This window comes from Bison bison, unplaced genomic scaffold (assembly GCF_000754665.1).
Source record: "Bison bison bison isolate TAMUID 2011002044 unplaced genomic scaffold, Bison_UMD1.0 scf7180017864381, whole genome shotgun sequence".
Lineage (NCBI taxonomy): Eukaryota > Metazoa > Chordata > Mammalia > Artiodactyla > Bovidae > Bison > Bison bison.
In genome coordinates, this window is record NW_011494953.1 from 1,644,435 (window position 1) to 1,665,971 (window position 21,537).

General features: G+C 40.0%; 1 protein-coding gene across 1 annotated transcript; it reads left to right on the top strand.

Annotated features, from left to right (window-relative positions):
- Nucleotides 1-14,319: 14,319 nt before the first annotated feature.
- On the top strand, nucleotides 14,320-18,786 carry TCHHL1 (trichohyalin-like 1). The gene is made up of 2 exons (XM_010857466.1): nucleotides 14,320-14,469; nucleotides 15,207-18,786. The coding sequence occupies exons 1-2, from the start codon at nucleotides 14,338-14,340 to the stop codon at nucleotides 17,691-17,693; spliced, it is 2,619 nt and encodes an 872-aa protein (XP_010855768.1). The 5' UTR covers nucleotides 14,320-14,337; the 3' UTR covers nucleotides 17,694-18,786.
- Nucleotides 18,787-21,537: the final 2,751 nt, after the last annotated feature.

The window sequence follows — 21,537 nt, forward strand, 5'->3', positions numbered from 1 at the left end:
AACCTAGACAGCATATTAAAAAGCAGAGACATTATTTTGCCAACAAAGGTCCATCTAGTCAAAGCTATGGTTTTTCCAGTAGTCATGTATGGATCTGAGAGTTGGACTGTAAAGAAAGCTGAGCGCTGAAGAATTAATGCTTTTTAACACTGGTGTGGAGAAGGCAATGGCACCCCACTCCAGTACTCTTGCCTGGAAAATCCCATGGATGGAGGAGCCTGGTAGGCTGCAGTCCATGCAGTTGTGAAGAGTCAGACACGACTGAGCGACTTCACTTTCACTTTTCCCTTTCATGCACTGGAGAAGGAAATGGCAACCCACTCCAGTGTTCTTGCCTGGAGAATCCCAGGGACGGGGGAGCCTGGTGGGCTGCCGTCTATGGGGTCGCACAGAGTTGGACATGACTGAAGCGACTTAGCAGCAGCAGCAGCAAATCTGGTGTTGAAGAAGACTCTTGAGAGTCGCTTGAACTGCAGGGAGATCAAACCAGTCCATCCTAAAGAAAATCAGTCCTGAATATTTATTGGAATGACTGATGCTGAAGCTGAAGCTTCAATACTTTGGCCAATTGATGCGAAGAACTGACTCATTGGAAAAGGGCCTGATGCGGGGAAAGACTGAAGGCGGGAGGAAAAGGGTACAACAGAGGATGAGATGGTTGGATGGCATCATTCACTTGATGAATATAAGTTTGAGTAACCTCCGGGAGTTGGTGATGGACAGGGAAGCCTGGCGTGCTACAGTCCATGGGGTCACAAAGAGTCAGACACGACTGAGTTACTGAACTGAAGCATAGTCAAGGATCTTTAATTCCTTCTCAAGAGTTTTAGATAATATTCTGAGCCATATCCTGTGAGCGGTCTATAGATACCAAAATCCCCACCAGGTAGAGAGGTTAACTACATGATGACCAGAGTTTAGCCATGACATAAGCTGCCACAATTCTGACAACTGGCCTCAAAGAAATGGACATAAATGGATCCTGGAATTGAAGATAACTGTATCTAAAACAACCAGCATGATGCTGGTCAGACCATCAATGCCAATTTGAAGATGACTGTCAGAGATGACTGTGCTGTTCTGCGTATACTGCCCTCACCCCTCACTTCTGTCTATAAAAGCTTTTGCCCCAGTGGTTGCCAGTGAGGGCAGTCGGCCTTTGGACAGACGTCCACCACCCCCACTGCCAGTTGCCAGAATCTGAAAAAAAGCACACTTTGCTTTCTACCAACCTGGCCTGTTTATTGGCTTTTAAGCAGCAAGCAGCCATATCTCACATACTTTTTAGTAACACTTTCTGGTGGCGACTCACCGCTCATGATAAATAATGGTACTTCCAGTATTTGTTAATATTTGCTTCTAAGAACACAGCAGCTTCTTGGTCTCTGACATCTGACAAGCCAATAGAAGAAAATGGCCTGAAACTTCAGCTCGGCAATACAAAAATTAAATGACCTCTTGATTTAAGCAACACAATCCATGAGGTGACTTAGTCAGAAGGTGCTTAATAATAATCAGGCCAAAAGCATCAGACTATCATCTAACACCCCTGTTCCACCTGCTGGAATCTATATTTAATAGTCACACCTTGGTAACTAGGAATAAATCCAAGAAGGCCCTGATGTAAGATAGTATCATTTCTAATTTTGAGGGTCATGGTTGAGAAGATTTTCTAAGATAGACACAACATTTTGGTCAATGGTGGAGACAAGAAAGCTAAGCCTATGGCTCCTGAGTATCATTCTGATAGAGTAAGGTGGCACTTTTTTCAAGGAGCAAGAGCTTCTCTCTCACTTTAACACAAATAGCAGATGCCCACTAAAGACAAATCTTAGGAATCCCCTGGTTCTATCTTGGAGTTCCATCTCTTTCAAATGCTTTCTAACTGCAAAAGTACTTTCCTCTTAAGTGTATGCTTTTACTTACTAAGAATCTTCACAGAAACCCTGGAAAGAGCCTCACTGGCTTTCCCCAGGGTCCTCTCAGTAGGCACTCATTCCAGAGCCTCCTTACAAATCCCAACCCCAGGATGCTTCTGAAATACACACTCATTATCTAAGTGACAGTTCAACATAATAACCATGATAAAAATAATCAAAGTCCTTCACACTTCTTGCAGCACTTCACAAGATGAGGAAAGAGCCAATTTCCAAAGAAGAAAGTATTGTTTCATCACAATTATAATAGCATGTACTTTAAAAAAAAAAAATCAGCCAGCCTATGCCCTGTGGCTCTTATTTTAGCATGCTGGCAGGAGAACATGCTGGCAGGCAACCCTCCTGCTCCACCGGGATAATGTACATGCATGGGAAGAACCTTGAGGCTTTTGGGAAATTGGCTGCTTAACTGATAGCTTAAGGTGAACAGCTTCAGATTCCTGAACTCCGAAGAAGATTTAACTTCTCTACCAGGGACCAGGGACCAGGCTTGATCACTCAAGAGCTTTTGTATAGCAAAGTTTTATTAAAGTATAAAAAGGGACAGAGAAAGCTTCTGACACAGATATCAGAAGGGGGATGGAGAATGCCCCCCTCACTAGCGTTAGCTAAAGGAGTTATATACTTTTTAACTAGTTATTACAATAAATCAAAAGAATGTCTTAAGGTTGTAAAGATCTTACTAGACCCACTCCCATAATTTACATTTTAAGATAACAGGATTAGCCAGAATGTTTTCAGGAAGGAGAAACTGTCCTCAAGCAGAATACATTGTTTTTACATAATCCTTAGTACAGAGTTTAAACTGAGTTGTTTGTTTTGTAATCATCAGTTCCTGGCTCAAAGAAAAACAACGTTTTAAGTGACTAAGACTAAGGAATGTAGAGAAAAAAAGATGTTTGTCCTTTCCTCCTCCTTGAGAATTCCAGACCCCTATCTCCACTTTGAGAGCCCCAGACCCCTTTCTCCTCCTCTCAGGGACCCCGGATTTCTTATCAACCTGCCTAGGAATTGACTCTTTTATTAACTATAAACTGGGAGCTCTGTTAACATCACCTTGGCTGATGCTAGAAAATGGGGTTGAGGGTTTATTATGCTGTGTGATGGAAAAGTTGGTCTCCATGTTTTATGAATTATGTCCCCCCACCAAAGTTTCAAATGATGAAGTCCTAAGCTTCAGTGCCTTAGAATGTAACCATATTTGGATAGATAGTGTTTAAATGGTAATCAAATTAAAATGAGGTCAATAGGTGAGGCCTTAATCCAATATGAATATTGAGTGTCCTTATAAGAAGGGGGAAAATGGACACAGACAAAGGGAAAATGATGTATAGACACAGAAAGAAGATAGCCATTTACAAGCCAAGGATAGAAGCAAGGAACAGATCCTTCCCTTATGGCTCTCAGAAGAAATCAACTCGACTAACACCTTAACTTTTACTTCTAGCCTCCATAACTTTGAGGAAATAAATTTCTGTTGGTTAAGCCACCCAGAATTTGGCACTTTGTGATAACAGCCCTAGAAAACTAATATACCATGGAAAGTGAGATTATGTTTCTAGGGAAATCTACCTATATTGTGATAATCTGTATTCTTTGACATTGTACAGGTACAACCAGGTCCTGGTTGCTCAAAGACACTCTTTTTTAATTAAATCTCCCATAGTTTATATGGTACAGTGGAACAACTGCTACAAGGAATCAGAAGCCTAGGGTTCATTCAGTTATTAATTGGACAAATATTTAGCGAGCATTTCCTATGTGCCAGGCATCCTAAGCAATATGCATACAGTGGTGAAGTAGTCATTCTGGTCTGTTTCTTCACTTTACTATCCATGTGTTCTCTTGAAAGCCACTTAAGTTGTCTGGGCCTCCACTGTTTCATATTCCAAATTATGAGACTGAAATAGCCACCACCAAGGTTATTCTCAGGACTAAAAAAACTACTTTTATTCTAACATTTGGCTTATTCAGCTGCAACTCTCAAAGTAACTCAAATAATCCCTCATCCCAACAACTACCTTTAGCTAACAGAAAACAGGGAAAAGAATTAACTGATGAAGGTGATCATCAGACCCTAATTTCAGCATCAAAGGTCTTTTCTTTCTAGCCAGTCAGAACTGATCTCTCATTTGTTTCCCATATTCCTCCAGAGCACCTTATTATCATCCCAGGTTTATTCAATGAGGGAGAAGACTCTAAACCTACCCCCATTTTCTGTGACCCTAGTATTACCCAAAATTATTGTCCCTCTCATTTATGAAATTTACATATGCATTTAATTAATCCACTCTTTTCTGAGAAAACAAAGTCCTGGAACTTGGTTCCACTCAAACTAAAAGTCAGTGGCCATTAGTTAAATATAAAGCCATCTGTGCTCCATCTTTTGCACTAACTGCACATTGCTAATATTTTCATTCAGTCATATTAATTATGAGTTTGTTCAGCAAGTGTGCTGGGACTGTAATCTGCTGCAGATTGTGATCTGTGTAATACGTAATAAGCACTTGTTTACTTGTTAGTAAAAGAGCTGACAGTCACACGCAATAATCTGGAACTAACCCAAGAGGTAGATTTCTGAGTGAAGTGAAGTCGCTCAGTCATGTTGGGCTATTTGTGACCCCATGGACTGTAGCCTACCAGGTTCCACCATCCATGGGATTTTCCAGGCAAGAATACTGGAGTGGGTTGCCATTTCCTTCTCCAGGAGATCTTCCTGACCCAGGGACTGAACCCAGGTCTCCCGGATGGTAGGCATTGTAGACAGACGCTTTACCGTCTGAGCCACCAGGGAAGATTTCTGAGTAGGTTATCATTTTCTGAACCCTCAGGGCATCAATGGCAAGCACTCAAATCACCAAAATTTTTAAAAGTCTGATTTCCGTTTGTCATCACTCCCCCTTTTTAAAAAAAATTGGCATTTTCTGAAAGATAAAGTCTGAGGTCTTCAGCTTGGCCTTAAGGCTCTCCACATTCTAGAGATAAGCCACCTTTTATACTCTGACCCCCACAACACTCCAAGAGCTAACCATGTGTTAAACCAGACTAGACTATTTGTCATAATTAGGACATCCTATAACTGTCCTTACTTTAGAGACTTATTAGCATAATTTTATCTATTTGGAATGCCTGTCTCCTTTCTGTCTACCTCGATAATTTCTATTCAGTTTAAATTAAGATAATTTCAACTCAAGTTTAGTCCCACCTTTTCCCTAAATCTTTCCTTATCTCCCCAACATACATGATCTCTCTCTTCATTGATTATAAGACTTTTTATATTTACTCCTCATTTATTGATTATAATAGTCTACTTTAGTTGGCTTTATACTTGCTTCATCTGCCAAATTGAAAATATCTTGAAAACAGAGACTACAACTTGGAATTCTTTATTTTGTATATTCTTTCCATAACAGACAAAAAGTGATAGAGTTCTATGAGATGCTGACAAAATACGTGGACTGTCTTGCTAGAAAAATAAACACTCTCAAAATTTTGCCTAGAATTTCAAAAGTTCCTGGGGCCTATGAAGCCTTCTGAACTGCATGCAAAGAAACTTGGTTCAAGGAGCTTTGAGAACTAGATGTATAATGTAGGCATTCAGTAACTATTTGGTAAATGAATGAATTAATATAACCTTAATAGCTCTTTTTGTCCAAGACCTCTTATCCCCATCTAACACGCCATCTCTCCCTTCTGAATATTGAAGCCCTAAGTCCTTTCTTATATATTGAAAATTCCTCAATGTTGGGCATTATAGAATTTCATGATTCTTCCCCCTCAATTTTTTCTGATTTTGTTTAGTAATTGGAATAAGCTCTAGTTTCAGTATCTGTCAGTGACCCTAGTGGGGTAAGAATGCACGGGTAGGTCAAGGAAAAGGCAGATGGTGGTCTCATGGTGCTGGGGGTGGGGTAGGGGGATGTAGTGAGAAGCAATGGTGAGATTCCCATTCCAGGCTTTGGCTGGTTTTCTCATAAGCATTTGAATTCAAATACAACTCATCAGCATGAGGATTATTTTCATTTTGAAAGCCTCCTTCTCTGGTATACAAATCAACTTTATTCCTCTTATTACCATTACTTTGAATCTATTTCTTATCAAATAATAACCCTGACCTTATTATGCTGAGTGCCTGTACCTCCCTTTTTCCCTGGAGCACCTTACAAAGTGTCCTCACATTAGTTTTCATGAGTTGGTCATGACCAAGCCAATCCCCAGGTTTCATTTCTGACCATGGGTGAGGAGAGAGGATGGTTAGAAGTGGGAGAAGGACACAAGTGTCAAACATTCTGCTCTAAGTGCTAAGGTCAGAAAAACACAGTTTATGAAAACAGCAATATCTTCTTACTCTGTTTAGAAGGATCAAGAAAAGCTTTCCCAAGGGAACTTGATGTTTATGCTGGAACTTGAGAATAGTTAGGAATCTATCGCACAAAGAGGAAAAGAAATAGCTTTCCAGATAGAGAGAAATTCTTATTCAAAGACTGGAGGCAAAAGAGGGTACTATGGGTTCAAGAAAGTCAAATTAAATCTGACTAGAACTTAGAATATCAGCGATAAATGGTAAGAGATAAGGCTAGAAAGGTTACAAGGGCTTGGTAAGCCGTATTATATTTATCTTGAGAACAACAAAATATTACTGTCTTTTTAAGCAGGGGAATGATGAACCAGATTGACAGTTTATAAGAATCATTCTGGCTCACATCTTTTTAACCCCAGTCCCATTCCTCACAGAAAAAAAGTCTCTTAAATATATTTTTAAGATTTTTCTTGCAGTAATCTCTTGCATAAAATTTATCAGTTTTAAATGATATTTCCACTATGAGAGGTGATGATTTAAATGATTTCACTACCTTTCTTCTCCTCTCCCTTTGTCATTATTTAATATTTTCATTATTCTAATTCCTGTTACCTTTCCAATAAAAGTATGAGTTTTTTCTAGCAACTTTTGACAGTATCACTTACACTTTTACATTTCTGGTGTTGGTGATGTTAGGCGCTCAGTCATGTCCAACTCTTTGCGACCCCAAGTACTATAGCCCACCAGGCTTCTCTGTCCATGGGATTCTCCAGGCAAGAATGCTGGAGTGGGTTGCCATTTCCTTCTCCAGGGGATCTTCTGGACCCAAGGATCAAACTCCAGTCTCCTGCATTGCACGCAGATTCTTTACCGTCTGAGCCAACAGGGAAGCCCACCCTTAACAATAACTGGGTCTGCTAACCACAACCAAATATATCATGCCTTTTACATATACAGACTCTAACACTTGGGAATGTCTACCTTGTTACGTTAAGCACACAGGCATAGTAGCAAGTTTGCCTGAAAGCAAAAACTGGATTTACCACTTACTAGCTTCGTAGCCTTGGGCAAGATACTGGACCTTTCTTTTTCTCCCCCTTGGTGTTCTAAAATTTCCAAGGATATACGTAGATGAATATATCCTTTAAGATCTGAAGTCTCTATAAAATCTTTTCATTCCTTGACACATTCATCTTTTTTTATGTCTTATCTTTCTGAGGTTCCTATTAGTTGATAGTGGAATCTCCTGAGTTGATTATGTATATTTCTTTTCTTCCACTGTTTACATTTCTTTTTTTATTTCCATGCTTTATATTCTAAAACTGTATTGTTAAATATGGTAGTCATGAGCCAAATGTGACCATTTGTGTTTAAATTTAAAATTATGAAACAAAATCTAAAATTTAGTTTCCCAGTCACACGAGTCATATTTTGAGGTACATGTAACTAGTGGCTATCAAATTGTAAAGTGAAAACATCTAAAGTTCTGTTAGATGATGCTATTCTAGAAGTTTTTGTCAACTTGGATTCTTTTTTTAATTCCATTGCTTTTTGTTCATCTAAACAGTTATAATTAATCTAAAATACTCTTTATACTCTTATTTTTGTTTTCTGATTGGTATTCAGAACATCCTAATCTAGTTTCATTTAGTCTCTTAAGAGATATTAATGAGCATTTTTAACTTCTCTTTCACTTCCTGAATTGTTATCTATATCCTCTGGGGTCAGTTTGTCTGTTTATTTCCTTCTTTCTCTTTTGTGCTACTGATTTATTCATGGCTTCCCTTGTAGTTCAGCTGGTAAAGAATCCACCTGCAATGTGGGATACCTGGGTTCAATCCCTGGGTTGGGAAGATCCCCTGGAAAAGGTAATGGGATTTATTCATATCCCTAAATGTTCTTCTTACCCCTTTATATCAGTAAAATCTTCTGATTTCCATAAGTAGGTCTGTTTACACACCAGCTCTCTTGAATGGAAATTTATGGCAGGATAGAGGAGAAGCCTATCAATTTGCAAGTAAATGGGATCAGGCTGCACTCAGTCCCACCCCTCAGTATAAATGACAAGGTTTTCCTGGAGCATTAATTTTTGTACTAGACACTTTAGTACATTTAGTCTATTGAGTCAACAGATACTGACAAAGCATCTACTATAGTCCAGATACTCTTAAAGCTTCTAGAGATAAAGTGGAAAAGTAGATATAGAGTCCTGCCCTCAAGGAGTCTACATTTATGGAAGTTTGTTCAGTTTCTTTTTTTTTTTTTTTAAACCAAGTCCAAATGAGGTGAGTGTCAACCGGGTGCCTCCCCGTCAGAGGCACGGGATGCTAATGACCTCATTAAGATTCAGATAACGAGTGCCCTGTTCAGTTTCTTTAGAGACCAGTCATGTAGGACTTTGCTAGGAAGATAGAGCAATATATGACCAAATGTCTATGCTCTATGTTCTAAATTGGAGGAAGGGTATGGGAATGACTGCTGAGACATAAGTTCCTTACATAAACATTCAATTGCTTTCCTGTTTAAAGCCCTACTTCTTACCCCCCGGAAAAGGTAATGGCACCCCACTCCAGTACTCTTGCCTGGAAAATCCCATGAATGGAGGAGCCTGGTAGGCTTCAGCCCATGGGGTCAATAAGAGTCGGACACGACTGAGCGACTTCACTTTCACTTTCACTTCTTACCCCCACCTCCTTTATTCCTACTAATTCCGAGTGCAGAGCTTCCCCAGGTTCGGACAGTCAGATTTGCCTTCACCTCCATCACTGCTTCAAAATACATTCTGGGGAAGGAGAGTGGCTAAGATGGTGGAAGATCCTGAGCTCACCTCCTTCCACTGGCACACCAAAATTGCAACTATTTATAGAACAATTGGTGAGAATGACACGCGATAGGCAACTGACAAACAGGAGAATAATCAGAACTGCAGAGGTTCTCTCCAAGGAGCAAATGGTCTCAGCCCCATGTCAGGCTTCCTAGCCCCAGAGTCCTGAACCAGGAAAATGAGGCCCCAGAGCATAGGGCTTTAAGACTAGCAGGGCTTACTTTCAGGAGAGCCAGACAACTGTGAGAAATAGATAATTCACTGCTAATAACCACATCCCAAATTTTACATGCTCCAGGACCCACAGCAGAAGCAGTAATTTGAAATGACCCTAGATCAGACCCTCCTGCTGGTCTTAGAGAGCCTCCCAGAGAGGCAGGAGGCAACTGGAGCACAGCCTGGGCACATAGACACTGGCAGCAGCCATTTGGAGGAGCTTGTTCTAACACAGAGACACTGGTGCTGAGAAGCACTATCTTGGAATCCTCCCTCTAGCTTATTAGCTCCGAGATCCAGCCCCACTTATCAGCCTGTTGGCACCAGTGCTGAGACCCCTTGGCCAGCCTCATTTGTCAGTGGGCCAGCACTAGCTCTGGAACATCCTGACCCAACAGCCAGGATGGTCTCAGGAACCGGCCCCACTCACCAGCAAGCTGCTGACACTGGATCTAGGAACCCTGGCCTCACAGCTACCCACTTCAGAACCTGGCTCTACCAACCAGTGGGTTCTATAGCCAGCTGCCTCATGACACACTTCCAACCAGCTTATGGCAGCCTTCACACAAGACAGGGCCAACCAGACCAAGGACCTGCCACAGCTACCAGACCACCCATAGCAGTTAGCCTGTCACACCAGAAGGATCCATGCAGCCCACATAGGGACACCCCTGAGCACATAGCTCTGATGACCAGAGGGGAGTGTGCTTCTGGACACATAGGACATTTCCTGCAAAAGGCTGCTTCTCCACCATCAGCAAACATAACCAACCTACCAAACACAGAGACAAAAACAGATAAAATTTAGACAAAATGAGGCAACAGAAGAATATATTTCCAAAGAAGGAACAAGATAAAGCCTTAGAAGAAGAACTAAGTGAAGTAGAGATAAAGAGTTCAAGTAATGATCATGAAGATGTTCAAAGAACTTGGGAGAAGACTAGATGAACACTGTGAGAAGTTAGAGGTTTTTAACAGAGTTAAAAAATATAAAAAGAACAAGGATAAAGAATACAGTAACTGATCATCTCTGTTTGCATCTGCATTGCTGCAAATGACATTATTTTGTTCTTATCAACTATACTTCATTAAAAAAATTTTTAATTCAATAACTAAAATAAAAAACACACTAGAAGGAGTTGCTGCTAAGTCACTTCAGTTGTGTCCGACTCTGTGAGACCACATAGACGGGAGCCCACCAGGCTCCCTCGTCCCCAGGATTCTCCAGGCAAGAACAATGGAGTGGGTTGCCATTTCCTTTTCCAATGCATGAAAGTGAAAAGTGAAAGTGAAGTTGCTCAGTCGTGTCCGACTCTTAGTGACCCCGTGGACTTCAGCCCACCAGGCTCCTCCACCCATGGGATTTTCCGGGCAAGAGTACTGGAGTGGGGTGCCATCGCCTTCTCCACTAGAAGGAGTTAACAGTAGATTAAATGATACAGAAGAACAGATGAGTGAACTGGAAGACAGAGCACTGAAAATCACTAAGCAGAAGGAAAGAATAAAAAGTAAAAAGAAATGAGGACAGTTTAAGACACCTCAGGGACAACATCAAGCATACTAACATTCAAATGTAGGAGTCCCAGAAGGAAAAGAGGGAGAGAAAGGGGTAGAAAAATTATTTGAAGACAAAATATCTGAAACTTTCCTAACTTGGGAAAAGAAAATAGATATCCAGGTCCAAGGAAGCACAGAGAGTCCCAGACACAATCAACCCAAAGAGGACCACACCAAGAAAAGGCATACCCAATCTTGATTTTCCAAATAGAAACTGTAACCTAAAACCATAAACATTTAGAGTTGGAAGAGTTCTGTGTCCTTCACTGTAAACCACTTCAGCCTCACCTCTTCCTTTGGCAGGATTTCTCCCAAAACTAGGTCAGTGGATTATGATAATACCTCTATTTAAATAGGTCTAGTGACAGCGATCTCATTACTTTATAGGCAGCCTACACCACTGTCAGACAACTATCCCTTAAAAAGTTCTTATGAATTAAGGTTGCTTTTTTTAAATGTTGTTTTATATTGGAGTGTAGTTGATTAGGGGCTTTCCTGGTGATGCAGTGCTAAAGAATCTGCCTGCTATTCAGGAGACCTGGGTTTGATCCCTGGGTCAGGAAGATCCCCTGGAGGAGGACATGGCAACCCACTCCAGTACTCTTGCCTAGGGAATCCCATGGACAGAGGAGCCTGGTGGGCTGCAGTCCACAGGGTCACACAGAGTCCAACACAACTGAAGCGACTAAGCAGCAGGCACAGCGTAGTTGATTAACAATGTTGTGTTAGTTTCAGGTGTACAGCAAATTGATTCAGTTATACATACACATATATTTATTCTTTCTCACATTCTTTTCCATTTAGGTAACTTCAGAATATTAAGCAGATTTCCCTATACAGTATACAGTAGGTCCTTGTTGGCTACCCACTTTAAATATAGCAGTGTGTACATGTCAATAAAGTCTGCTTTGTAGAAAGTTTCCACCACTGATTCTAGTTCTATTCCCTGGCATTACACAAAATAAGGAACTCAAGATAATGGAGACAGCACAGGCTCAGAGAAATTTAGTTGAGAAGGGCTTCAACTCTGATTCAGGCTTTGCAATTTACTTGGTACGTGACCATACGCAAGTTACTTAACAACTAAGAGTTTAACTTCCTTATCTGTTAAAAGAGGATAATGACTACCAAAAGGACAATGAGGATTACGTAAGACAGCCCATGTAAGCACCTGACAGGTCGTAAGTGTTCAGTAAACATTAGTTCCTTTCTGTCCCTCCCCATTTCTCATCCCTATGAAAATTCTTCAAAAATTTCAAAACAGTTCTACTTCCTCCCCCAAGTCTTCAATCCAGCCTTGAACATACTGTTTCCTTGAATCCTTTTTCATGAGGCTGGCTCGTGAACTCCAGGACAGGGAGATAAAACTTACTCAATTTAAAATACCCCAGTGGCTGGCAGAGTGTCTGAGAAAGCGTTGGTACTCAGGGGATTCTGACGGATCAGAATTAAGATGACCTTTGCATGATATCCCAGTTCTCAGTAGAACTCTTCTCCCTTTTAGGGGAGAATGCTAAGAAATACTTCTTATAGGTAGAAGCTATCAGCGTGGATTTTTTTCACCCCAACATCCTTGCCATGTTTATGTTTAACATTCTCCCTTGTACTTGTCTTGTTTATCAAGAAAATCAGAACAAGGTTTTGCTCAATATCAATGCTTGCCTTAGCCTCAATCTTCTCTTATAATTATCTCTATCTCCACCTTTCCATTATCTTGGTCTTTGTCCTTTACACTTGTTTACATGAATCTATTTCTAAAAACCTTTTGCAAGCAGAAAAGAATTTTTAAAACATCCTCTATTCTAAGTATCAAAAAAGCTGAACCCAATTCTCCTGTTAATTAAGTAGTTTCCACTAAGAGGGATGCAGATCTAGGAGGTAATCCCAAATTTGCCAGCTTAGCATCTTAGGCTGTTTCCTACCTGTCCTCAGCTTGATGGTTTCTGTCTCCCTTTCCCTTTAACACAAAGAACACAGTAATATGGATGCTCATTTCTAAGTTCCTTGGATTGTAAAAGTGCCTTTAAAGAGTAGATATCAATCACATTTTTAAAATAGCACATCTTAGGTAAGCAAAATTCTGCACACTCAGATTTTTTTCTAACGCTGCCTTTGGGCAAGGAGAGCAGAACATAGAAACAGCTAATTCAACTGGTATCTCCACTTTTGTCATATGCTGAACTGGAGCCTCTATTTTTAAACACATGATTGACACTCATATGTCCAGGCTAGGTCAAATACAGTCCATCCTGTGGGCAGAAAGAGGAATCATGACTTCTGAGGTCCCTGCCAGTCCTGTGATTTGTCAAACAGAAATGTAATTGTGTCTTTAGGTTAAGAAAAATAGCCAACAACCACCTCAAAGATTCCCCAAAACTATAACCTGCAAAAGTCAATAAATGAAACAAGATAATACCCTTTCCCCTTCCTTCAGATGAGTCTAAAACCATTACTTAACTGAAGGTGCTTAAAGAAGAAAATAAAAATAAAACAATCCGAGAGTAGAGAAGGAGGGAAGACTGGGTTTGGTGGTGATGAATCAGGGCTTTAGACCCAGAGGCTGTCTCCTTCCTAACTGTGCAATTAGAGACTCAATAAAAGGTTTGAGCACCTCCTGTCAGCTCACAGCCGCTGCCCCACATTCCACTTGCTCTCACTCGAGAACAAGGTAAGTCTCAGAGACTATCTGCTTGACCATATTTAGAATCTCGGCTGCTATTCTTGTGTGAGATTGTATGAGAATGTATGAGAATTTTAGAAAAAAATACACTCTTAACTCTAGGTTGATGATTATTAATAATAATAATTAAATTATTAATAATAATAAAATTTCATTTTAAAAACCTATAAACTATTTGTATGACATAGGTATGAATACAATTTAATAAGACACAGGACTCAGACCTATATTAAAATATAGGGTCATTTAAATGATGGATAATGACTAAGGGGTTGAGACTCTGTTTTACCAGTGAATTCATGGAGCCACATCTTCTTGGTAAAAACATGTTGCTTGGCCTGCATAAATGGAGGCTGATTTTCTGTGTTACTTCTCTTTCCTCTGGAAGTTTTTCCTAACTTAAAAGTTATACTTTCCTAAAATGAGGAGCTAGATTGAGCCAAGAGCAGAGGAAAACAGGTGGCCAGACTCAGATGATGCTGAAATGATTAGTACCACTCTGTTGGCTTCATTTGTACATTTTAGTACTTACATTTGAGTTCTTTTTCTACTCTCCTTTTACAATAAAGCTTTCCCTGAACACATGAGTGTCTCTATTTTCTGCAGGGTAGGGAGAAGTATCTCTTCTAATATTTATCTGTGCAAAAATCCTATCTCACCACATTATCTGGCACAAATTTTAAGATAAAGAATAGAATAAACGATGTCAGTGGAGCTGGGGGAGGGACAGAAGGAAGGGAGATCTGGTATCTCCTTCCTGAGAGATCTATCCTAGGAAGTGAGTTTTGTTTGTTCTTTCTCACAGTCTCCTGAGTTTGTAAAGATGCCTCAGCTCCTGAGAGACATCCTCTGTGTAATTGAGACATTCCACAAGTACGCCAGGGAGGATGCAGCGATGCTGACCTGCACAGAGCTGAAACAGCTCATCCAGAGCGAATTTGAGGACATTTTTCAGGTGAAGTGCTCATGGAGCTATGGAAATTCTTCTCCATTTGCCATTTCTCCAAAATACAAGCAAGATGGGCATATGTAATCCCTCCCCATTTTACATTTGGTTACCAGCTCTCAGTACTCATTGACTTTTGAATAAATTTTTTTTCAATCTCATTTCCCTACTCTGTGCAATTGCTTGGTCATGAATTCTAGGGGGAAATGAGGTTTTCATCACTGGGACTATTGCTTCTGTAAAGTAGGCATCTGAGAGGAGTCCTGAGCTTAGATGCATCTACATGCAACTCACAATTGATATGAATGCTCCTTCTTAAAGATAGTTCTCTAATCAAAAATGGTAACCAGAACCAACAAAGTCTTACCTTCTTTGGGGAGGGTCTTACCTTCTTTGGGGAGGGTCTTCCCAGGTGGTGCTAGAGATAAAGAATCCACCTGCCAATGCAGGAGACACAAGGGATGTGGGTTAGATCCCTGGGTAAGAAAGATCCCCTGGAGTAGGAAATGGCACCTCACTCCAGTATTCTTGCCTGGAAAATTCCAAAGGAGCCTGGCTACAGTCCATGGCATTACAAAGAATCAGACATGACTGAGCACACACACACACACACACACACATTTGGAGAAAATTTCCCAAGTTCATGAGGAATAGAATAAAAAAAGAGGGTTCTTAGAAAACATGCAGACACTCAGGGCACTTGACCACATATAAATAGGCTGATTTTTCACTGTGTTTCCATGCAGCCATGTGCCATCCATGCTGTGGAGAGAAACTTGAATCTTCTGAATATTGACAGTAATGGCGCCATCAGCTTTGATGAATTTGTTCTTGCAATCTTCAGCTTTTTGAATGTCTGTTACCTTGACACACAGTCATTACTAAACTCAGAACCAAGACAAGTATCTAAACCAGAGGGGATGCCACAGGATATGGGTCTTCAGGTGACAAATGGAACTGACCAGTGGACAGAAGGAACTTCACAAACTCAAGACAAAGTGGTGCTTCCTTCAGGAACGGCATCATCAACTCATCTCAGCCTCGAAGAGAGAGCAGTTGAACACAATAGGGTGGACCCACAGGGACATACCACAGCTCACAAACTACCAGTAGAAACGTCTGAACACAGTGACTCTAAGAACCAACATCTGAAAGGAGATGAACAGAGCCAGAAAGTGGACCAAGATGTATCAGCAACAGGTGACAGTAGAACCCAACGTGAGACAAGTAAGCCAATGGCAGGATCAGAACAGATCAGCAGTCACACAAAGGGGGAGGGACAGAATAAGGAGATTCTCCAGAAGGGAGATATACTAGCCAGGAAACAAAGTGGCACTGAGACAGGAGGACGGTTTGGAGAACAGGAAGGGAGCTTGGGAATCCTGCATTCTCCACTGGAAGAAACCACACAGAGGCCTGGCGGATCATCTGAGGATCAGGAAGTTGCAGGAGAGAAGGGTGTTAAGGGACACCCTAAATCACAAGAACCATCAGTACAGGGAAAAGATGAGCCCAGTTCAGAACATGCCGACCTGCCAAAACAAGCTGCTGCTCGGAAACCATCTCAGACACAGAAATCAGCTGCTGCCAAGGATGAGAGTAGAACAGCTGAGACTCCAGAACCACCCATACAAGAAAAAGAATATGAAACAAGGGACTTGTCAGTCCAAGGTGAGAACAGAAATGTTTCAGAAACACCCATGGTTAGAGTTGAAAGGAAGGGTGTAAGAGGTCCAGAGGTCCATCAAACAGTAGGGCAGAAACAAATTGAGGAAAAAACTCAGCCACCAGCTCTGGAAGAGCCAACAGAAGATAAGAAGTATCATGAACTCCAGGAATCATCAAAAGAAAAGAATGCTGGAGAAGATTCTGAGACACATGAGTTAAACTTAGAAGGAGGAGAACAGAAAGATTCCGAAAGTGAAGGAGCCATCAGCCCAGGAGAAGAGGCAAGACATGCTGAGGAAGGCACAGCAGAAGCGCTTGTGAACAGTAAAAATGCCCCTGAAGCAGAAGGGACACCAGGAACAAGAGAAAGAATATGGGAGTTGACAACACTTGAGAACCAATCTGGAGAAAAAAATAAGATGATCACCAAAATTCATGACAAGCTGGTCAAGGAAGATGACGGCTACCAGGGGGAAGGTTCTGAGTCAGTGGCCACACAGAATGATGAGAGGTCTCCTGAAACCCCCAACAGCCTGACTGCAGAGGATGGTGACAGCAACTCAGAGACAAGTGATCTGTTTGTGCAAGGGGATTCCCAAAGTCAAACAAACCCATTCAGAGGGTCTGTGCAAGGAAGTGACAGTAATAACCCAGAAACTCAGAAACACTTAGCACTGAGTGAGGAAAAGAGAGTTCAGGAGGCAGCAGTGCTGGCAGTCAGAGGAGAGGATGAGCAGGTCACAGAGGAATATGTACAGGAGCACGAGGGTCAGGGCTCAGCGACAACAGGCCGAGGCCCAGCTGTGGAGCCCAGGGGACACCTCGACACGCAGGTGTTCATAGTGAGAGATGAAAACACAAAGTCCCTGGAGCCAGGGATCCCAGATGCCCCAAATGCAGGCATCACCAACCAGCTTTCCGTAAGGCAACTCCCTACAAAGAAAGACAGTAGAAAAGAGCTAAAGGACCAGAGCCCAAGTGCCAAAAAAGAGGAAGATGGAGCCCTAGAAGCCCAGGAGGATTTAGTAAAAAGTCTGGATGAGAACAATGCAGTCACCCAAAAGACATGCCCTGTAACACTGGAGGAGGAGACTGAAAGCCCCCAACAGCTGACAGGAGAACAAAGTCTCTCTACGAAAGAACATGATGCTTCAGTCTCTGAGTCAGGCCTTGAAGAGAGGATGCAGAGAGACCAAGAGCTCTGTTTGGTGGAGAGAGGTGCAGAACATTCTAGTCCCCTGTACGAGGCCCTGCAGGAGAAGATGCTGCAGCAAACACACGTAACCCAAGGGGAGCATCAAAATCAAGCTCAGACAGCCAGTGTAGCAAGCCCAGAGATCCACAGAAACCAGTCGAGTGCATCCCTCACCAATGACAGCTCAGATGGTCTTGTCTTTTTTATTGACAGACAAGCACTACAAAAGTACATCAGGGAGTTTCTGCCTGATGAGGATCCTACTGGTGTACAGCAAATATCAGCTCCCCAGGCCTTGGAAGATAAGCAGGGTTGCCCTCAAAGAGAGGAACTAGAACCACAAAAGGAAGCAAGCACTCCAAAGCAATGAATCATCATCATCCCAGGAGAAGTTCCAAGAAACCTCATACATCGAAATAGGCCCCAGACTTCTTCCCTCCCAGTCACTCTCAATGCTCATACTCACACATTCAGATGAAGATTAATAATCCCTTAAATCCCCTTCCTAAATTTCTGCTGCTGATGTTGTTTAGTCTCTAAGTCATGTCTGAGTCTTTTGCGAACCCATGGACTATAGCCTGCAAGGCTCCTCTGTCCATGGGATTTTCCAGGCAAGAATATTGCAGTGGGTTGCCATTTCCTTCTCCAGGAGATCTTCCCGACCCAGGGACTGAACCCAAGACTCCTGCATTGGCAGGTGGATTCTTTACTACTGTGCCACCAGGGAAGTCCTCCTAAATTTCTACAAGAGAAAATTATAAAATATTCATCAGCAGAAGCTACCAGCAAAGAAATGGCATACCAAACAAACATTGTACCACGTGAAGCTACTTCCAAGAGCAAAAACAGACTTTCTCATGAAACCATTTATCACAATTTACCTGTTTACTAAAAACAGAAAAATCTTTTCCAAATCTTTAATAAACATCAAGTTCTTCAATTGATTCACTGATTTTTTTATAATGTGACAGTAGAAAGTATGAGGCTGCACTACTGTCTTATAATTATAAAATATCTTTAATTCATAGATGTATTATTGTGCATCATGACATTTCCTACATAAATTTCAAGTTTATCTAAAAATTTTATCCCTCAAATAATCCTTTATCACCATAACTTAAAATAATTATGATTTCCTAACACCCAATTAAACTAGATTGCTGACTCTTTCCTCATGTCCAAGTGCAACTAAATCTATGCCATAGATTCACTCATTCATTTACTTATTGAGCAAATTCATTAAATTCTATTCTTCAACATATTCTTTTCATAGTTTCTGCCTCAAATAAGCAATCAGAATAATTATGAAGAAGAGAGAGAATACAAATCCAAAATATACTTGATTCCGTAAGATGTTCTTGTAACCACTGCTACTGCTAAGTCACTTCAGTCAAATGCTTATCCATATGGTTTTCTGAGGGCATTGTATTAAAATTAACAATTAAATAACCGGATGAGCAATATCTTTTGTTGGTTCATTTTTTCCTTTCGTTCTCCACCTAGCCTTGGAGGCACTGATCAGAAACAAAAACAAACAGTGATTTCTGTTTTTTTAAATGACTAATTAAAGGATTATGCTCACAGAGCTTAGTAACGACCTAAGAAAGGAATAAAATAGTCATCATATAACATTTCCTGTGGCAATAACACCCCATCTCCATTGCATTCCATTCTTTCGAGGCTCAATTTTCTTGCATTTCAACTCATATTTCTTCTGGAATCTATAATTTCCCTAAATTTCTTGCCCTTCCAACATTTTCAGATCTTTTCATTCTACCTTCAAATATGAATGAATATCCCTACATGAAAAAATATCCCTTAAATGAAAAGCAGACTCAAGACAATTCACAAAAATGAAAAATGTATCCTAGAGCATAAAGTAATCAGCTCTTTTGGCAAACAACTTGGCAATATACATCTGGGACCACAAAAATGACAAAGGTCATGAATAATATATTAATCAAAGATGCTATACTGATGACCAATAAATGTATGAAATCTTCACTAGACTGCAAAAAATGTAAATTTAATAGCTTTTTTGCTTATCAAGTTAGTATAGGTTGTTTGTCTGTTTGTTTGTTTTTAATAACCACACAGAGAAACTGAGAGTGTGGGGAAACAGAAACTCTGAAATACAGCTGATATATGTATAAATAAGCACAACCTTCCCAGAAAGAAATTCAATAATATGCATAAAATATTTTAAATATGTCTCAGCATTGTAAGAAAATAATCATACAGGTCAATAAAAATTTATCTACAAAGATATGTTATAGCACATTTTGTATGTGTGTGTGTTTAGTAGCTCAGTCATGTCTAACTCTTTGCGACCCCAGCCCAATAGGCTTTTCTGTCCATGGAATTTTTCAGGCAAGAATACTGGGGCAAGTAACTATTTCCTACCCCCAGTTATTTCCCCAGCCTAGGGATCGCATCTCCTGCGACTTCTGCATTGGTAGGAGGATTCTTTACCACTGCACCACCTATAGCAAAAATCAGAAATAACTTAAATATCCATCATTAGAAGGATGATAAATTAACTTATGGGTACTAGATACTGTGGAATGCCAAAAACCATTAATAATTATGAGGTAACATATTATTTAATTAAATGAGGATGGATTAATAAGATACTAAACTTTCAATGATTATAAAATAGTAGATAATGATTCCATTCAAAAACTAATAAATGAATCAACAGGCAGAGCATGAGATCAATATTTTCACAGTAGTTATCTCTAAGTAGGACAACTACAAAAAATGTTATTTTCTGTTTTGACATTTTGTTCATTTTCCAAGTTTTTAGATAGCCAATTAATAATCTTTAATTATTAAACCTATTATTTTTATTACTTTTCTTTTTTTCTTCTTTTTTCTCTTCTTTCTTTTTTTTAGCCTCAAGAAAAAATTTAAAGTAGAAAAAGATTTCCTCACAAAGATGTTCAAAACACCATTTTTTACAATAATAAAAAGTAGAAAAAATCAAATTTCTAATAATAGGGGGATAGATTATATAAATTACTAAATATCCCCTTGATGGTTATTACATAGTCTCTAAAATGTGCATTTATGAAGCATCTGAATTTATACAGAAAACTCCTCATGTGGAAAAACATGACAACATCTGTGCTTTCAGTATAATATCAACTATATTTAAAGATAGTTATATAAGACAGAGAGGAAATATATCTGGATATATACAATGCTCATCTCTTGCTGACAGTTATAATTTATTTTCTTCCCTGTTTCTAAATTTCTCTATTTTTGAATGTTTTATGTACTAGCATATTTTATTTATTCTAATTAAAAAAATCAAAAAAATAATAACAGCTTCTAAACATCCTCTTTTTATTCTAGAGGCAATTTTTTTTTCCCACCATCCTACATCCTTTGAAGATGATACTGCTCTTCTCCCAACAAGCCTAAAGACCTCTAACCTCCATGTTTTTGGCAGTTGACACTAATGATTGCCCCCCTTCCCATGAAATGCTCGCTTCACTGGTCCTTCCTTCCTCTCTTGTGGGTCTTTCGCATCCAGATTGCAGATTCTTTACAGAAATAAGATATTTTCTATTCCTGGACTTTCTCCCTCTAAGAACGTATCCTTGACCCAAGTCACTATTATTTCTTACACACTGATAAGTCTCAGTTCATCGTGTTCAGATTTGACTGCACTCCAACCCAATCTATGCAAGTGCTCACAAGATATAATCCTTGAGATTGCCAACCACTCCCCAATAACCTGGCTTGTCTTCCAGGCAGTATACTTCCACTACAGTATCTCAATAGAGTCTTCCTTAAACTCTGGTGAATGGAACAGCCATGGGCCCTGCCCTCATGAAAGATACAGTCCTGCATAAGACAACTAAATCATAAAGTCCTACAAAGAATTATTCAAAGGCAAGGTGTCTAAGTGAAGTAAGCCAGACAGAGAAAGACAAATATCATGTGACATCACTTATATATGGAATCTAAAAAAATTATACAGATGAATTTACTTACAAAACAGAATATACTCACAAATGTAGAAAACAAATTTATGGTTACCAATAAAGAAAGAGGGGACAGATAAATTTGGAATTTGGGATTAAGATACACACTATATGATAAACAATAAGGAACTACTGTATAGCAAAGGGAACTTATGTTCAGTATCTTATAATAACCTATAATGGAAAAAATATGAAAAAGAATATATGTATAACTGGATCACT